Source organism: Pantherophis guttatus, chromosome 6, assembly GCF_059756535.1.
Source record: "Pantherophis guttatus breed Tessera chromosome 6, ASM5975653v1, whole genome shotgun sequence".
NCBI lineage: Eukaryota > Metazoa > Chordata > Lepidosauria > Squamata > Colubridae > Pantherophis > Pantherophis guttatus.
In genome coordinates, this window is record NC_142068.1 from 55240657 (window position 1) to 55259726 (window position 19070).

At 36.9% G+C, this 19070-nt stretch overlaps 1 protein-coding gene across 1 annotated transcript in view; it reads right to left on the bottom strand.

The window, feature by feature from the left end:
- Positions 1-5180: 5180 nt before the first annotated feature.
- The window catches only part of SHTN1 (shootin 1), an 81842-nt gene continuing 67952 nt past the window's right edge, over positions 5181-19070 (bottom strand). Inside the window, exons 16-17 of the mRNA XM_034440227.3 lie at positions 15616-15793; positions 5181-5474 (exon numbers count right to left, since the gene is read on the bottom strand). Of these exons, the coding sequence (XP_034296118.2) occupies positions 5270-5474; positions 15616-15793 (383 nt within the window). The 3' untranslated portion in view covers positions 5181-5269. The remainder of the gene's footprint in view (positions 5475-15615; positions 15794-19070) is intronic.

Consider the following 19070-nt stretch of genomic DNA (forward strand, 5'->3'; position numbering starts at 1 on the left):
GAGTATTTCCTCCTTTCAATTCTACTTGTTCCTATGTTTAGTTCTAAATTTTTGGTAAATTTTCTTTCAGTGGGAGAAACTAACAATATATATTATAGATGATTATAAAATCAATGATTCATTAAATTCCACTAATGCAAATATTTGTTTGAATAGTAACCAGTATTGATGCGGGGTTTATCATAAAATTCTTTATTCCAAATATGCATCATCCTAATAATTGACAATTTAAAAAACCCCAAAACATCTTTGGTTTGTTGTTATTTCAATTAACAAGTAACCATCTGAAAAATAAACTGAAAGTATTTTTATTAGACTATTAAAATTATATGAACAATTAAGATCAGGAATAATGTTTATGGGCCAGTACTATGATTACCAATTAGAGGTTTGCAGAATTAGTGTAGATTCCTAGTGCAATATAATGTAATTTATGGTAAATTTTTATGTGAAGAATGAAAACAACGGCAACATAATACTCCAGAAACAACAAATCACAATATTTGGGAAATAACCCGGGCATTTTTAATAAGCAGCATCAAAGAATAATTAATTTCATACTATAACAGTTTAAGAAGAAATGTGCCTTTTTAAAATGTTCGTATTTTCGATAATTCCAAAAATATAGAAATAATATCAAATTCAATATAATTAAACTAATATAAATGCATAATCAGGAAAAACATTTTTCCACTTTTACAAATTATTAATTCACCATTCAAATCATAGAATTCTTTATTGGTCAAGTGTGATTGGACACACAAGGAATTTGTCTCTGGTGCATAAGCTTTCAATGTACATATAAACAACAAAGTGACATGTCATAAATCATAGTTATAATTGTTAATCATAAGGTATAAACAACAAGTGATGCAACAACAAAAAAAGGAAAAGGAAAAGAAAGGAAACTTAAAGCTACCCCATTAATAATGCCATCCAATGAATTATGCATTTTTCCTGAAGAATGTATTCAGGAAAAAGCCCATCTGATTTTCATGGAATTTAATTCCAAATGGAAGTCTATACATAACTTTATGATTTACTTTTTAAGACAAGCATTAAACACGTACTGATCAAGTCAAACTAATAAATTAGATTCAATCTTAGTCCTCACTACTAATTGTGATTTCCTATCAGAAAGTTCATAACAGTGCACTCAAACCAATATTAAACTGCAAACTGCTGAGGTTTCATCACAATTGTCACCTATATTGGAAATGTATAGTTTAGAAACATGAGTAAACTGTAAATTTGTACTCAAGGTAGCCCATTGCATATTTATTGATGTTTCTTTTAAAAAATTAATGATGACCAAATGTAGTAAATCAGCTATTTTGTCTTTTTCCTGAATTCACTGCATTCTATATGGTGCCATATTTAATGCATCTCCTGAGCTAGAAGATTGACTGTTCTCAGAGAGCTTGCTGATGACCAGGTAAACATCATTTGGCCAATATTCCATAGCCTCCATATCATATCCTGAAATAGTACTATAAGTAGAAATTCATGTGGAGGTGTATTACTGATATATTTTAATATTATATTGTAGAAACAGAGCAAGGCACACATACATACACGCATATGCATATGCAAACATACAACACATATACAAAGCTACACAGGATGGTGTTATCTAACTATAAATTCAATCCCAAGTAACAGTATTTGGCCATGTACAAGGATTGAAATCAAACATCACTGTCCAAGCAAGCCATTTAAAATAGCATCTCATATTGCTGGGAAGTACTTGACAAAATCAACAAGACATAACCGGGAGTCTGTTTAGTCAAAAACAGTAACCACAAACACATAAGGAATAAATGCCATGTAATTTTCTCAAGTTATCTCAAAATTGCAAAACAAGTTTATTTACTGATTGCAAAAAATTGCTGAACACCACGGAGCATAGCATTCGTATAAAAACCCCTAGATTTTAGCCTCAGTTCAATACCAACCAAAAAGTACTAATGAATAGAGTCCGATATTAAATATGCATTTATAGCATTTTTTTTTCTGCAACTAGATATAAGGTTTAAAGCAGGGATACCCAATCCTGGCAGCTTTAAGACTTGTGGACTTTAAATCCCAGAGTTCCTCAACCAGCATGACTGGCTGGAGAATTCTGAGAGTTGAAGTCCACAGGTCTTAAAATTGCCAAGGTTGGACATTTCTGCTCTAGACTGTATAAAAGGTGGGAAAACAAATGTGCAAGAAACTGTATACCGTATTCCCTTCCTCATGCCATTTTCCCAGATGAGCAATCAGAGCCACTTTTTCTAATATGAGAAATATTTCAGCTACTCTGAAATGCCATATAAATTGCGTAGTTCTATGATTCCTGCTGCTTTTCTTAGAAGAGGCCTTCTCTGGTGAAAGTTAAGGATTGAGTAACTCAAAAACTAAGTCTAAATTCTTAACGGAAGTCTATTATAGAAGATGACTATCTTGTATATAAAAAGCTCTAAAGGTTTCCCAGTTTGATTAAGTGCCTCACCTCATCCCATTTATTCTTTCCCAGTGGGCTAATATAAAGCCTAATTCATAGTTATAAAACTATGATTCAAGATTTCATGCTGTCCTTCAACCCCCACATTCAGTTGCTGTCCCTTTGCTGCCATTTTCCTGTATCACATCCTGTTGTTTCCTATAGAAGACTCATATTTTGTTTTGTACTCACATACTTAATCTATTTTAGAGATACACAGTATTTGGATCTGAAATGCTTCCATTTCATTCTGCCTATAATATATAGCCTGAAATCCTATACCAGTTTAGAATGAGGATTCATTGAAGTCCGTACCTATTTCTGTAAACCAGTTAACTGGATATGTTAATTATTGTTATGTAAAAGATGCCATAATGTAAAAATTCAGGTAGAAAGTAGGCACTTCTTAGACATGGCATTTTCTTCTGTCTTTCATACAAGATAATGTCTCCTTTATTGGGCTCCCTGTTACAACATATTTATATATAAAGATCACAGAAATATGTTTCTTCTTCAAAGTACTGTTGTTCCTAAATGCCACAATGCATTTATTAAAATGCTTGCAATAATTCGGTGGGCTCTGGAACAGTCCTTTTTGCATGGCTTGGAAATCCAACAATTAGCATGCCTTCCCAGAAAAGACTTCATGTGGTTAAGTAGGGGATATTTAGGAAGAGCTTTAGATACAAAGGTTATAAGGGCCAGTTTCATCTAGTGCTTAAGGCACCAGGCTAGAACACCTGCTTCTAAGCAGGTAGCTGCTAAGGCACCTACTTAGGCATGAAAAACTGGCTGGGTCACCTTGGGTCAATCATTCTCTCTCAGCCCAACACACCTAATGAGATTTATGTTGTGGTGAAAATACGAGGAAGAAGAAGCGTTATGTATGTTCACTGCTTTATTTACAAAGTAATAAAGGTGGAATCATAATCATAATCTAATTTTAAAAAATCTAATATAAACCCTCTGCCCCAAACTGGTAAAAAAAAATAGGATTGTTTTCGAACTGACTACTCATCTACTACTATTGCTTTCAGAGGAAAAAGTTAATAATAATCACACTCCAAATTTAATAACTGTTGATAACTGTTGATGGCTTAGGACCTGGGTACTTGTGGGACCGCCTACTACCACCAATAGCCTCCCACCAGCCGGTACGCTCCCATAGAGAGGGGCTCCTCCGGGTGCCGTCAGCCAAACAATGCCGACTGGCGGCCCCCAGGGGGAGAGCCTTCTCTGTGGGGGCACCTACTATCTGGAACAAGCTCCCCCCAGAGATACGGAGGATCCCGGATCTGCGCACCTTCCGCTGCGCTTTAAAGACCTTACTATTTCACCAGGCGGGCCTGGCCTAATTTTCTCCCTCTTTTATAAAAGATTTTTAATTTTTAAATATCTTTTAGTATTTTATACATTCAATTTTAAATTGGTTTTAAAAGTTTGGGGTTTTAAATTTGTCAGGGCCAAAATTATTTAATTTGATTTTATCCTACTTTTACATTTTGTATGTATGTGTTTTATTGTTTGGCTGTGCACCGCCCTGAGTCCTTCGGGAATAGGGCGGTATAGAAATCAAATAAAATAAATAAATAAAATAAATAATAAAAACAAAATAGTCTGGATAGTGGATGTGGCAGTACTTGCAGACATGTAGAATAGAAGAGAAATAACTGGGAGAAGATAACAAAATAGAAATACCTGAAAATAAAACATCTGCAGCCCAAGAAAGCAATGGTAGTACCAACAGTAATGCTTTTTGGGTGCAATCTCAAAACAACTGGAACATCATTTGAACACCACTGGCATTAACAAAATCACCATCGGTTAAAAGGCAGCTTCACTCGGAACAGCTTACATCCTACAACAATATCTTTAACACCATCAAATAACAGCTCCCTATCCCAGGTCCTTGAGAAGGACTCGATACATAGGTAAAAATGCCAAATCCAATCTAAACATCTGGTGGGCTGTGCAACGAACAATAATAATTTAATATACTATGTTATTATATTTATAATAATAAAGACCTGATACTGATTCCACATTGTTGTGTATATAATAATATACCCTTAATATTATTAAACAATATCTTCTATTCCAGGTCCTTGGGAAGAATTCACTAGATGAACAAAAATGCCAAATCCACTCTAAACATCTGAATGACTGTGTGACCAACCATAACAATAAGATACAAATTCCAATGGCCATTATTTTCCTGGAAAACTGTGCCAGGCAGAGGGTATTTATTTTAACTTTTATGCAGTTAAAATATTGTTTACTCAAAAATTCCTTCAACTTCAGTAGAATCTATTACCATTACTATTCCAGATTACACAATTATCATTTTTACTTTGTAGTGGCAGGCCACAAGTTTTAATAAGATTTTAAAGAATGGCTCTGAAAAATTGTATCTTCCATTAACTAAAAAATGATTTCTGGCTGTCAGTCATATAAGAGCATGTCATGTATTTCTTAATTAAGGCTTGTTTTATTTATTTAAATTATATTAAATTAAATTAGCAGGCTTTTTGGTCAAACTATAAACAAAGTACTTATATAAAATAATATTATTCAAATAAATCTTAACATTTTGCATAATCTAGTAAGTGAACACCATATAATAATTTAGAAGAAAAAACAGGGGAAAGAGGTGTAAAGACTTTGGATTCGATATAAACACATTATGAGTAAAAAATATAGCCCTTTCCCATATTCATAAACAAAACAACTGACAATCATTGAAAACAGAGTTCCAGAAATAGTCAATGCCTTTCAGCACATCAATTAACAGAGAGAGCTGTCGCTCTCTTTTGTTTTCTCAGTACTAGTGTCTTTATGAAGCTGTTGACCCTTGTTTTCAGTTATCTTGCCTTGATCCATAACTTTAGGCATTTGTTCTTTGATTTTCTCTGGATTGAATAGTACCATGAATTCAGCTTGCTTGTCTGCGTCAACAATCTTGTTTTTAAATCCTGCATTGCTGGATGACCTAAAAGGCAAATTAAAAAAACAAAGGGAATACTACATGATTTTAAAAATATATAAACAACAATCAACCAGTTAGTTACAGTTTTAGCACGTGCTTGATATTCTACCACAGTTTATGAGCCTGACTTTCATACTGCACACCAGTAGTGGATTTCTACCCGTTCGCCTCGGTTCAGGTGAACCAGTTGTGGCAGCGGCGGGAGGCTCCGCCCATCCGCCCAGACATCATCACAGACGCTCTGCGCATGCGCAGAAAGGTTCTGTGCGTGTGCAGAAGCGCCACCCGCGAGTTCACAGTCCCAAACCAGTAGCGAAGGTAAGTGAAAACCACTACTGCCGCACACCCATAATAATTGCCTTCTCACACAATTTTGATCTAAGCTGAAAAACTGAACATAATGTCGGCACCATCTCAAACATTTATTAACACAGTATAAGAAATGATAGTTTACTGTGAGGATGCAAAATTACAACAAACTTCAACCATTCAATAGCTATCGCTACTTCCTGTAAATGAAATCAGTGAATACAACCAACCGTCTAAGATCATTTTTTCCTAGCACCTAACAAAGATAGTACTGCCTATGAATTTCCTCTTAGTAAAAGCCAAGTCGGTAAAATGCAAATATATAGTAAACCATCCATGAGTTGGCAGGAGTACTGGTTATAATGTTAACTTAAAAATAGCTGGACTAAAATTGGAAGTATTCGGTTAGTCTTTTTTTTTTCCCAGAAGAAACATCTCACTTTAAGTATCATCTTAAATAAAAAGATGGTTTAATGACAGTTGAACACTTTAGCATATTAAACACTGTCATTGACATGCCCTTCTATAATTGACATTCTTCTATTGACAGAATTAAGTAGTCACCATATCAGGGAGATGGCAGCATATAAATTTAATAAATAAATCAATGCATCAGGTGCAAATGTGTTTATTAACTTACTTTCTATAGTTTGAACATTATCTGCTTTGAAGTCATGGTTGTGAGTTTTAAATGGATTGATTGATTGATTTTAATTATTTATTACATTTATATGCCACTCACCTTGCTATCCAAAGTGACTCAGGAAGGCTTACAGTGGTATAAAAGGATCAAAACTAGCAACAATTTAATAAAGGGTGAAAACCAAGGTTACAAGTGGGTTTTTGTCTCTCTACTAGCCATCTCTAGCATAGCGCACTCCCATCGGGGCCCCAAGCCAAGCAGCAGAGTCAGGTTTTAAGACCCTTCCAGAAGGCAGAAGGATGGAGGCAGATTTCACCTCTCATGGCAAAGTATTTATTATCTATTATGCCTTGGAAGGTGGTCTGAGGATTCTTTCTTAAACAGAATACTGAACAGCCAAGTATGTTCTGGATTACAGACATCTATGCATTATTTACCAATTCCAATGGCAACATTCTAAATATTTTAAGAACCATTTAAAGACCAGCTAATTTGCAATTTTATTTTGAAGATCTAGGCAGAGATTATTACATGGCATAATGCAATAGTAAATGTGTAAGGATTTTTGGCATTGGTTCCACAAGCCAGGTAGAATAAAGTGATGTGTTTTTATTCACTTAGAACAATAAAATCTTGCAGTGTGTCATGCTAAGTGAAGTCCTGCTGATTTCCATGATGAATTCTGTATTACAGGAGCAAGTTTCTTCAATAAAAATGAGAATTTCATGAACAGCAAAAATGTTATTTCTCTTCAGTTAATATTCATGATTCACACTATACACCCTGCCATCTAACACTAGAGTGTGAGACTAATTAGTTCAGGAACTGGCCTCTGACAGGTCCAGTTAGCATTTCCAATCTGCAATTGTTCAGACCCAAATTGTGCAGAGCATTTAGCCTTGTTTTTTGTTTCTCCTGAAAGTGGAAAGAGAAATATGTTTAACGTTATAGTGAATGAAAGTTTGGAAATGACATGACGACAAGGCAGTTATTTTAGAAAATGCTACCTCCAAAATGCTGATTGCCACAACACTATCAAAATGGACAAAGCCATAAATGCCAAGGTCCTTTTTATTTCACTTTGGAGGTAACTATCTTTCAAATCTCAACAGCTGGACTATTTAACACAATCAAGTGAATCAGAGTCTAATTCTTCACTGGGCTCTCCATGGGAGGCCTGCATTAGTGGATGGCAGTCATCCAACAGCTGACACACAGCCAAAGTCTGTGAAGCCTCTGTCATTCAAAATAAAAATGGATAACGGAGCAATCATATTTATCACCTTCAAGGACAGGAAAACGGGAGATGAAAGTCTGTCAATAGAACACAGTTTAATGGCAAACTCCAGTGATTAATAAGTTGTTTGTTCCAGCACAAAATCAGAAATTGCCACTTAGGGTTTCTCCGTTCTTCTTCCTCACAAATACATATATTTTACGCAACTGCTGTTATTTATTGAGGTAATAATATTGTTAAAAATCATAAAATCTGTCCAAGGACTTCACTGCTGATTTATTATACTATATCTCGAACTGAAATTTGGCACAGTTATTGTTGTGCAAAACAGATTTCCAAATTCTATAACAGAGCAACAAAGCACAACTACCCTATGAAGCCTTGTTACAATGAATAGGATTTGAACAAGACTGGATCAGGGCGAGTTTCAGTCAGTTCTTAATTCTTTCCATAATAGTCTCAGTGGTGTTAAACTGCACTGTGCCGCTCCAGATTAACTCTTGGTCCAAATTAAATGATTGTTTTTATGTTAAAAAAGCTACTTCTTATAAGCTATTTTTATTGAAAAACCAGGGGAAGGGAAATGACAAATTCTCTTTCAATCTGCTGCCCTCTATTGCTATGAATTATCACACAAGCAGCTCTACCTACCATGTATTCACTCTTGTGATCACTAAAAGCCTGCTGCCTTTAATTTTACCTCTTTAACAGTTAACTAAGTACTATACTCCTTTTTGGCAATAGTAGAATTTGTGGTTCCCCTGCTTTTGTCTTGACTCTGGGAGTGTCAAAACAGGGATTTTTAGATTCCAGCAGGATAGAAGGTACTAGGGTACACAGATTCCCTCATGAAGATAGCACTGGAATTAAATCTTATTTCAGTCATCGCCAATACCCCAAATCCAACAGCATATTACTACCATAACTGTACATTCTGGGTTATTCAAATAATGACTAGACAGCCACAAATAAAAGACTCCTTTCTGCCATCCCAGGGATGCCATTTTTGTTCTAAGTAACTACATCTGCATATCATTGATGCATCACTTTATATAAATCACTGAGCAGCCATGTCAATCGTTCCTATCGTGCTAAGAACTGGATGACAATCCATCTCTAGTGCTAGAAAGGACATCGGCATCAAAATGCTTGTTTGATATTTTAGCTTGAGGGAATAGTCTTGTGAATTCTTATTCCAAATTCACTTGACCAAGAAAACGTAGAGGTATAACTCTGACTTGCCCAATTTTAAAGCATTTTTCTGCAGAAGCCATATGCATTCACTTATTTTGCAGTGCAAAGGGCAGGATTTTTTTTAAAGGAAGATTCTAAACTTCCAGTTCATCCTGTTGTATCTTTCTAATATGTTGTTAAGTCTAATGGTCCATGTGGAGACTACAGATGGAAAACCTTTGTAGTTGTGTCTCTTAGACTGGGCTGTTTCCTGCAGTGTCAGTAGATAATTCAGTAGTGCTAAGGTTACAGCTGAGGGAAGGAGAGAAAATCCTTTAATTGTATAAAATCATCAGATTAAGTCTTACTCTGTATGTAGTTTGCTCTGTTAACTGGAATTGTTTACTAAAAGAAAAAAGGAAGGAGAGAAATATACCCTTCTTCCATTTTTGAAAAATGCTGTGAACTGTCTTAATTTATTCCAATAGTTAATTGATTTAAAATAATCAATTAATTATTAATATTATTTATTGTGTCTAATTTTTCCCCAATAACAACACTGTGTGATAGGCTGGGCAGAGATAAGGTGCAGTCCAAAAGACCCACGGAGCTTTCGTGGCTGAGGATGGATTTCAGACATCAAATTCCTTTATTAAATATTTCAACTTAGTCTCCATTCACTCCTTTTTCATTTTTTTCCCCATCTTTCTGTCCCAAACCTCCTCCCCTGCAGATTGGAACCATAACTGAAATCAAGTTCAATAGCATGGCTATTTTCATGAATCAATGGAGCTATGATTACTTTTTTAAGAAGTTTGAGACACATTCCTAATTACACATTTGGTACATGAGTGAAATTTTAAGTGGGTTCCTTATTCTCTTCAAAGGGGAAGCACTTTAGAATATGCTTTAGAGAAATAAAAATGATCACAGTGTCCTTCAAAGCCACTAAAACGGTACAGAGCATTGGCAGGAAGAACGGATGATATGGCAAAAGATCTCTTCAATGCCTGTTGCTTACAAAGCAGCAGACCATTGTTGTCTCATAGTTCTATTAAGAAGGAAGACAACTTAATTACCAGATCTGGTAGACACCTGGGTTTGTAAACACGAACAATTCCTCCATGGTCTCTTTAGAGATTTCCACAAAGTAAGAATGTTTATTTCAATTCAAATCAGTGCTTATTTCAATTCAACACTGCAACACTTTTTCAATCCTTTATGTGACCCCACGCACTGTAGGGCAAAATCTGGTGGAATTTCAACACTCTGGTTTAGTTATCCTTTATGATTCTATCTTGCACCAATACACAGAGACACACCCTCTCTCTCCCAAAGGAACCAAATTGGCAAGGTAGTCATTCAGTCTTTCTTTTAAAACCCCAAACATTTCCACAGTTTCATGGTTTTTGGAACAAGTCTTACCTCTTGTCCTTTCTATTGGCAGCAAATAACTTATTACCATAGGAATAATAAAGAAGGATGTTTATCATCAGCCTTTCTGGAATAACAGCATGTTGCTATTTAATCCCATGCTCCAACACAGTAATCCTATCACTTTTATTGGATTTAAGTCTGCATAAGGGCAAAAGACTGCCATTAAATCTGACTAGTCCTTGCATTAGCTTTTGCTATACATTGCATATTTTAATCCAAATTGGAATTAATTGGAAAAGCCCTATATATTCTATGTTTCTACATGTTTTAGTAAATGCATACAAATAGACCACAGTTTACAATCACAATTGGGACTGAAATTTGCTATCCAATGTGGTCAGCAACATAATGTGACTCCCTTGCTTAGCAACAGCAATCCTGGAAGTCCCAGTTACTATCAAAATTCCAAATTCATCGGCAGGAAGTGGGAGGAATTCCAAGTAAGGAACATGGGAGCGCTATTGGGGATGGGGGAGGCCCCAGGAGACCTGGGACAGTATGTGTGCATTTTGGGAGGGATTGAAGTCTGGACCAATTTAGGGAGGCTGGGGAGAGCTTATCCTTGACTCAGGGATTACTTGGTATGCTGGGAGTCTGTAGAGATTCTCAGTCATCCAGTCATGGTTGTCTCAAAGGTGCTTTTTTTCCAAGAGGCAACTGGACTTTGTTTTTTCTTTTGAAGACGTTTTGCTCCTCACAAGATAGTGAGGAATGGAAGGATTTATATTTACTATCCTGCCAGAGCTGAAGAAGCTTCTTGGATGAGAAGCGAAACGTTTTCAAAAGAAAAAACAAGAAAGTTCAGTTGCCTCTTGGAAAAAAAGCATCTTTGGGATGCTGGGGTTATAGGGCTGCAAGAACTGCAACTATCCAAGTCTGATCCAGAAATCCAGTGGAAAACCACCACGTTCTGGGAAAGCACAGTCTTCCAAACTCAGATCTAGCCACCCTCATACCTTGCACTCCTAGGCCATGTTGCCCTGCACTCCACCATCCCATCTGACCTTAGCTGTCTTCTTCCTCCCACTGCCAATGAGATGTACCCAGTCTGGCTCTTTGGGAGGCAGTTGTTAGCCACATAAAGCCATCTTTCCCAGGTTTCATATGGCAACGGCCATGTCTGACCTGAAGAAGAAAGCTTTGAGTGGCCAGTAGCTATCTTGCAAACAGCCAGCCAGGCATGCTTGGTCAGCAGTGGGAGAAAGAAGACAGCAAAGGTTAGCTGGAGCATCAGGGTTGCAGAATTTAAAATAGGAGGCCAAAAGGATATACGTGTGTGTGTGGGGGGGGGAGTTGACATGCCTCTGTGGTCAGAAATGCAGATGGGCTGCCATGCGCCTGAATTTTGATCACATGATCGTGGGGGCACAGCAACATCCATAACTTTGAGAACCAGTCATACGTCCTTTCTTTCGGCACTACTGTGATTTCAGTCACAGTCCTAAATCAAGGACTATTTTTGTTGGTTGTTTGGTTTAAAGAGCAGCCGTTGTAATGTTGAATGGGACTCAGGCTCATGAGGTGGGGTACTTCTTTCCATCTGCCAACACCTCATCTTTCATGTAAAACAACCACACACACAAAAGGAATCATATAACATAAAAACCTCACTGGAGGGCAAAGCTTTGTTGAACAATCTGCTGCAAAGCCCGACTCAAGTTTTGTTAAAAAGGAAATTCTATCCTATTGTGGGAAAGGGCTTGCTTATTGCTCTTATACATTATAACATTTTGAAGTGCCACATATTTATTGCACATCGGCTATGCCAAAAGGAGACATCATAGTTTAATGGAACACCCCCGCCCATTTGTATAATGAATAGTTCACAAAAACAACCTCCTCTATTTAACCAACCACAAAACAGGTTAAAGTGATCATTTCTCTTTTTTTCTCATGTCCATTTTGTGAAACATCTCTGCCCTAAGCAGCTTGAACATTGAGTCAGCCACCTTGCTTCAGGGAACACCACTGACTTTCAGATGCAAACAGTAACAGGTCCTGAGGTGATTTGAAAACAGATAAAGCTTATATTTTAAAATGGAACTCCCTGATTTAAAGACAATGACCATGGGATTCTTAATTTTAAGCTACTTAATTTTAAATGTCATTATATTTAAACCAAATTATTATTAATACTAATACTTAATACATTAAAATAAAATTTATTTCATTAGTAATATTAATTAATATCACTAATATTTAAATTGTTTACTTAAAAAGTTAACATGCAATTTCTATAATGTTGCAGAGATACTTGCTAGTGCTTGCTTTAAATCAAATTGGCATAAATCCACAACTTGTTGCAAGTAAAGGAAATGTACTAATGACTCACCATTCCTTATCAACAATTACACTGCATGAGTTAAAAAGAATACTTTTCTTAGCCCTGTGACCTGAAATGCTTTCACTGGAAATGTAGGAACTTGGGAATTTTTTACATACAAAATAAATGTTGTCCCATTCAAGTGGAAATTATATATATATATGTATAAATATTCATTACATTAACATTAATTCTATAATCTTAAAATGATATTAAACATAATAATCATAATATTTGCTTCTTTCTCTTAACATATCTTCTTTATTTCTCTAATCTTTTTCTTTTGTTTCCCTGTTTCTAACTTCCATTTTTGTTATCTAACCATTGATAGAATAAGTCCCATGTCATATAATATTCAGTTTGTTCTTTCTCCCTAATTGCTAGCATTAGTCTATTCATTTCTGCACATTCTAATATTTTCCTGATCACATTCTTATCTGTGGGGATCTCTTTACTTTTCCAATTTTGTGCAAATACAATTCTAGCTACTCATTCCTGAACAGCATAGCCGATTGCCTTAGAAGTAGGGAACTGATGCAGCACATTCTCGTTTTATCCATCCAAAGGAGATTATGGATTTTTGGCGAGCTGCTTGCTTTGCTTCTTGTAAAAAGCATCACACTAAAGAGAGACTAAACTGACCCCTTACAGTTATTAAGAAAGAAAGTCTGCAAGAAACTTGCTTTACTCAAACCCCCCCCCCCATAATGAAATAATAGAGCCTATTAGGCGGACTTTGGAACTAGGCAGCTTAAGAGCAGAACATCCAGGTGTTATTTATTGTCCAAAGGAATAAGAGCTACAAGTTCTTATATAAAGAAATGCTCTCAATCCAAAATAGCAGTGCAACTTCACTAGATTCAAAGCTCGCATCCTTTCTGCCCTTTAAGAACCAATTTCTCCCTCTCCTTCCCTCTCTATCTCTTCCATGTCTCTTGTATCATGCATATTTAGATTATGATCCTAAAGGCCAGCCTTTCTTTTGTTCTTAATTTAAGTGGTTGGCTTTAGTACAGGAGTGAAGGAGGCAAGTAGTTCACAAAATAAAAAACAGCGAAAATCAGTTTGGATAGACATTACCTAATGGATCTTTTTGCCATACTAATTTCATTTTAATCAATCCTGAACAAATGTTCAGTGTTCAGATAATATGTCAGAAATCACTACAGGATCAGGTATATACTTAGGTGTTTATACAATACTTGAATATGATTAGGCAACCCCTACATTATTACATGTAATCTCAAAGGATATGGGTTATGACATTTTTTTTTTAATTTTTGGAAAGCAGATAAACCCCAAAGATTCTTTTTGGCTCTTGCTGAATAGGCAGTCTGTATGCTAAACAAAACATCATGTCTGCTTTTACTGCATCTAACAGCTATGATAGTCAACACAAGATCCTTTTCACAGTCAATTCACCACGCATTCTGGGAGACCTTGGGTCTACAATTATTTCATTTCCTCTCTTGCAAATGTAATTTCCACTTAGTTTCTTAGAATAAAAGGTGGACAAAAAAGGTAGCAGGGGTAGCAGAATATACTGATTAACATTATCCATTCAAAGAGGTGGAAATCTATAGATGAACAATGCTGTAGTTTATAGGAAACAAAAATCAACTCGGATCAGAACTAAATTGCCCTTTATATGGTTCAAAAGTGGTTAAAAATGCAACCATGTCAAATTGAAGAAATTTAATCAGAAAAGTAAAAAAAAAAAAAGTACAGGAAATTTTTTATCAGACAGTGGTGGAGATCAGGAAGGGAGATTTTCTTTTAACACCCAAATTCAGAAGCAAATAAAATAAAACCATAAAGGCAAGTGACAGAGGAAATTCTCCCTTTTCTTTTCTACAAATGATAAAAGCATTAGTATAGAATAAAGCAGTGTGCGTAAATAGAAGTGAATTGAATTTCCACTTCATTTGTTTAGGTTTACCCCTTTGAACTATGAGATGCAGGCCTTGGAGAATGGGTGTTCCTTTTTCCACTGATAGAGCAGGAAATCAGAGGTTTAATTAACCATTATTATAACATTTGTCTCACCTATTTTTTTTTTCTTTCAGTAATAAACTGCCTGACATCCTGGAAAAAGGACCAAATGAAAACCTGAGAAGAGTTTCTTAAAAGCTGTGAATTGTTATAAAACAAACTGACCCTCGACCGGATCTACCTGAAGTATGTATTTCTGAAGAGGGATTAACTCTTTGATGATAAATCAGCACTTTGAAAGAAAATGTACAGTCAGGTAATACTTTGTCCAACCATACTAGGGATTTATTCAGCTAAACAGATGGAGGCTTCAAAGTGTTGGATCCCCACAACTTCAACTAGCTCAACAGCCTGAATCCCACTGATTAAGAGTTGTTTCCACAGCTGCGCTTTGAGCTGAGAAAATATTCATCTTCTTGGCAAATGTATGCTGTGTTGCCACCAATAAGATAATATTGCTACTAAATGTCTAATTTCAATTAGAGTCCTTGCATTATTTGAGTTAAGCAACTAACATGGCTGGGGATCAGTATCCTGGTAGCTGAAGTTGCAGTTGTTCTTTCAAAGTTCTATGTCTTTCTTAATGTCAAAAATGAGGAATGTATCTCAAAGCTGAAAAGCTGGCACAAATAGAAGATTCAATGATGATTTGGGGTGATTCCAATGTCCCATTTCTGGGGTTGGAGACAGTTCAGGAATTCATGGCTGCCATGATGACCATGGCCATGTGCCAGATCATTACCAACCCAATCTAGATATCTGGTCACATACTGGATTTGGTCTTCATATTGGGGCAGATAAGTTTGGTTTGTCAAACTCTTGAGGTCTTGATACACCCATACCTGAAGCCCTTATAAATAGAAGAATACTGACACTGACATCCCCTAAACTCCACTAAAGATGTTACCTAGACTGGTAATGAAACATTTGGAAACCAACCGACAAGCTTGGAGAACGAACCTCACAAATAAAATAGTTCATAAACTCTGAAGTATGTAGCATTTGGAGACAACAACCAGTTATTACTTACTGAGTGACAACTGCAGAACTTGTGCTTTTGACCATTTTATGAGTCTCTTCGTCCAGCCCTGAAGATTTGGAACTGAAGTTTGCTGCTAAATATTTTTTAGTAAATTCCGATTCTGTTTCAATGGAACCCAAAACTGGCATAGATTTAGATTCAGATGTAGCCAAAGTTCCAGTTGGATCTGAAATGTATAAGAGTCCGGCATTTATGTTACATGTTATTCACATAGCTCAAATCTCTAAATATCTTTAAATAATGTTTATTTGGGCATAAAACTGTGGATCATTTATATCATTTCTTGTGTTCAGATCTCCTGATAATATATTCCCAGTTAAGCACTGGGAATTTATCCTTGGGAATAAGATAATTAATTGAACTACATAATTCACTATTTTTGCTACACTATATAATTCACTATTTTAGATACACTATATAAGTACTGTGAACAACGGAACATGCTTGTAATCAAACAGAACTTTCCCCCCAAAGTTAGAGTCTTGACCATAGAGTCTTAGAGACTAGTTAAGCAGGTTCTTTGAGGTTTACCTGCAGCCGTATCCTTTGACCCCCTTTGACCATTCCTACTCTTATCAATAGATACTGCTTTACAAGAGTAGCTAATGAAAATCAAACCAATGGGCCACAGAGGCCATGTTTTCTATAACATTTTATCAATCTGAACTACATATTCCAAGAAAAATTATCTGTTATTTCTATTAAAAAAAGTGTCACTATTTTTAAAAAGTTAATATTTGAAAGAAGTTTTGTTTGCTCTCTTGTATACCAATGTTCATCCAACAACATGCAGTTTTCACTTTCTCTCTTCATGCTTGCATTATTTGGATATGCATGATAATAGACCAGAAAAATGAGGGAGGAGACATGTTTGAATTTATACCTATAATCAGAAAAAAATCAAAAACTTATTTCCTGGCTACTTATTTTTTTATTTGCCATTTTTCAGGACAACGCCTTCCTAAAACGGCTTATAGAAAGAGCAAAAACCTATAGAATGCAACAGTTCTGCATAGCAATTTGCATAAAACAAAGTTGAAGATGGTGTGGAATGTGGTCACCAAGTTGCTGAATGGGACACCTGGCCCTGAAGATGATATCGTTTAACAATTGGCTACTAAACCTGGTTCAATATTTTGATTATGATACATAGTGGGACCAGGACATCAACAGATTGCCTATCCCATTAGATTTATAGTCTTGGTTGATTGCTGAGGTATTGCGGAAGATCCTGCTAAACATGCTGAGAAATTCTGAATGCTATTTGATGGCTTGTTATTCAGCAGCCCTTTTCTGGAGCAGTGCTCTTTTCTTCTTACTGAAATTTAAGAAGTGTTTTCTATATTACATTTAGGCAGCTGCTGAAAACTTAACCTCTCTCCAGGTTTCTCCATATTTTTCCTTTTTTCCCTCTACATTTTAATGAATATGTTCAGTTGAATATTGGTTTCACATTGCATTAATTACCATTCTATTATTTATTTTACTTTATAATTAAAAACTGCTTCAAGATGTTTCAGCATAAAGATTTACTAATTAAATAATGCAGGCATAGTAAAGATTCATGAGAAGGAATTTTACCTATCATTGAAAAGACCTTCTATCCAACTATAGACAGACTATGCCAAATTTTTAAAAAAAGGCTTTTGAAGAGTATCTCAATGGGAGACACATTTGTATAGCTGCAAGTAGCCCTTTAATTTACCAATCTCAAATGATTTCGGACTATGTTGTTTTAGAAATGTTCTTATCAAATGTCACAAATATATTGATGTTCTAGGCCATCTGACATCCCTGTGTTATTATTAATATGATATCCAACTGTTAATGTATCTGCTCATCTTATGAACCGAAAAAGTTCCTATTAGTTGAAAAAATCACAGCAGCTTTTATCTCAATGTCCAAAGGAGTAGAAGTTTACTTAATCCAATAGTTTACTAAGAAATACTGTGATATTAAGAGCGCAACTATTATGAGAACACGAATTACCGTATTTTTCGCACTATAAGATATACTGGACCATAGGACGTACATTAGCTTTAGAGGAAGAAAACAAGAAAAAAATTTTCTGCCTCTGCCTCCCAGCATCCAGCCAGTATTCATCTGGCTAGCATCCTTGCAGCAAACAGCATGGTCAGCTTCAGCACATTATCGCAGCTCCAGCAGGTGGCTCGTCAGGGCTCCGCTCCGTTGCACCCACCACTGGTCAACTGAGCTGAGCTGCTGCTGCCGCCGGGGAATGCTGGAGCCTTCACTGCTGATTGGTGGTTGGATTGGCCTCCCGGAATACTGCCGATTAGCTGTTCTATCGCCATCACTCTCTGCCATTTGGTGACTGCAATCGGCAGCGATTGGCAGCGGCAAACAGCAGTGGTGATTGGCAGCGATCCCCGCAGTCTAGAACAGCTGATCAGTGGTATTCCAGGAGGCTGATCCAACCCCTGATCATCTGCTCATCAGCGAAGGCTCCAGTGTTCCCCAGTGGTGGCAAGCGGCAGCAGTGGTGACAGGCAGCAGCGGTGACAGCCAGCAGCAGTGACAGCCGCACTAACCCCCCTTCCCACCACCACAATATTTGCTCTATAAGATGCAGAGATATTTTCACCAACTTTTTTGGGGGGGGGAGTGCATCTTATAGTGTGAAAAATATGGTCGCTGGAAATGTGATCAGAGCTCTGCCAAGTAATGAGAATTTGCATATTATAGTTTCGTAAGAAAAACATGATCACGGGACTCATTACGCACGGTCACTCATGTCCTTGTCACCTCCCACCTGGACTATTGCAACGTCTCTACATGGGGCTCCCCTTGAGGAGCACCCGGAGGCTCCAACTGGCGCAGAGTGCGGCCGCGCGGGTGGTAATGGGAGCGACATGGCGTTCCCATGTAACACCCCTCCTGCGCGAGCTGCACTGGCTCCCGGTGGTCTTCCGGGTGCGCTTCAAGGTTTTGGTTACCACCTTTAAAGCGCTCCATGGCTCAGGACCTGGGTACTTGCGGGACCGCCTACTACCACCAATAGCCTCCCACCAGCCGGTACGCTCCCATAGAGAGGGGCTCCTCCGAGTGCTGACAGCCAAACAATGCCGACTGGCGGCCCCCAGGGGGAGAGCCTTCTCTGTGGGGGCACCTACTATCTGGAACGAGCTCCCCCCGGAGATACGGAGGATCCCGGATCTGCGCACCTTCCGCCGCGCTCTAAAGACCTTATTATTTCACCAGGCAGGCCTGGCCTAATTTTCTCCCTCTTTTATAAAAGATTTTTAATTTTTAAATATCTTTTAGTATTTTATATATTCAAATTTTAAAATTGGTTTTAAATAGTTTGGGGTTTTAATTTGTCTGGGCCAAAACTATTTAATTTGATTTTAATTCTACTTTTAAATTTTGTATGTATGTGTTTTATTGTTTGGCTGTGCACCGCCCTGAGTCCTTCGGGAGTA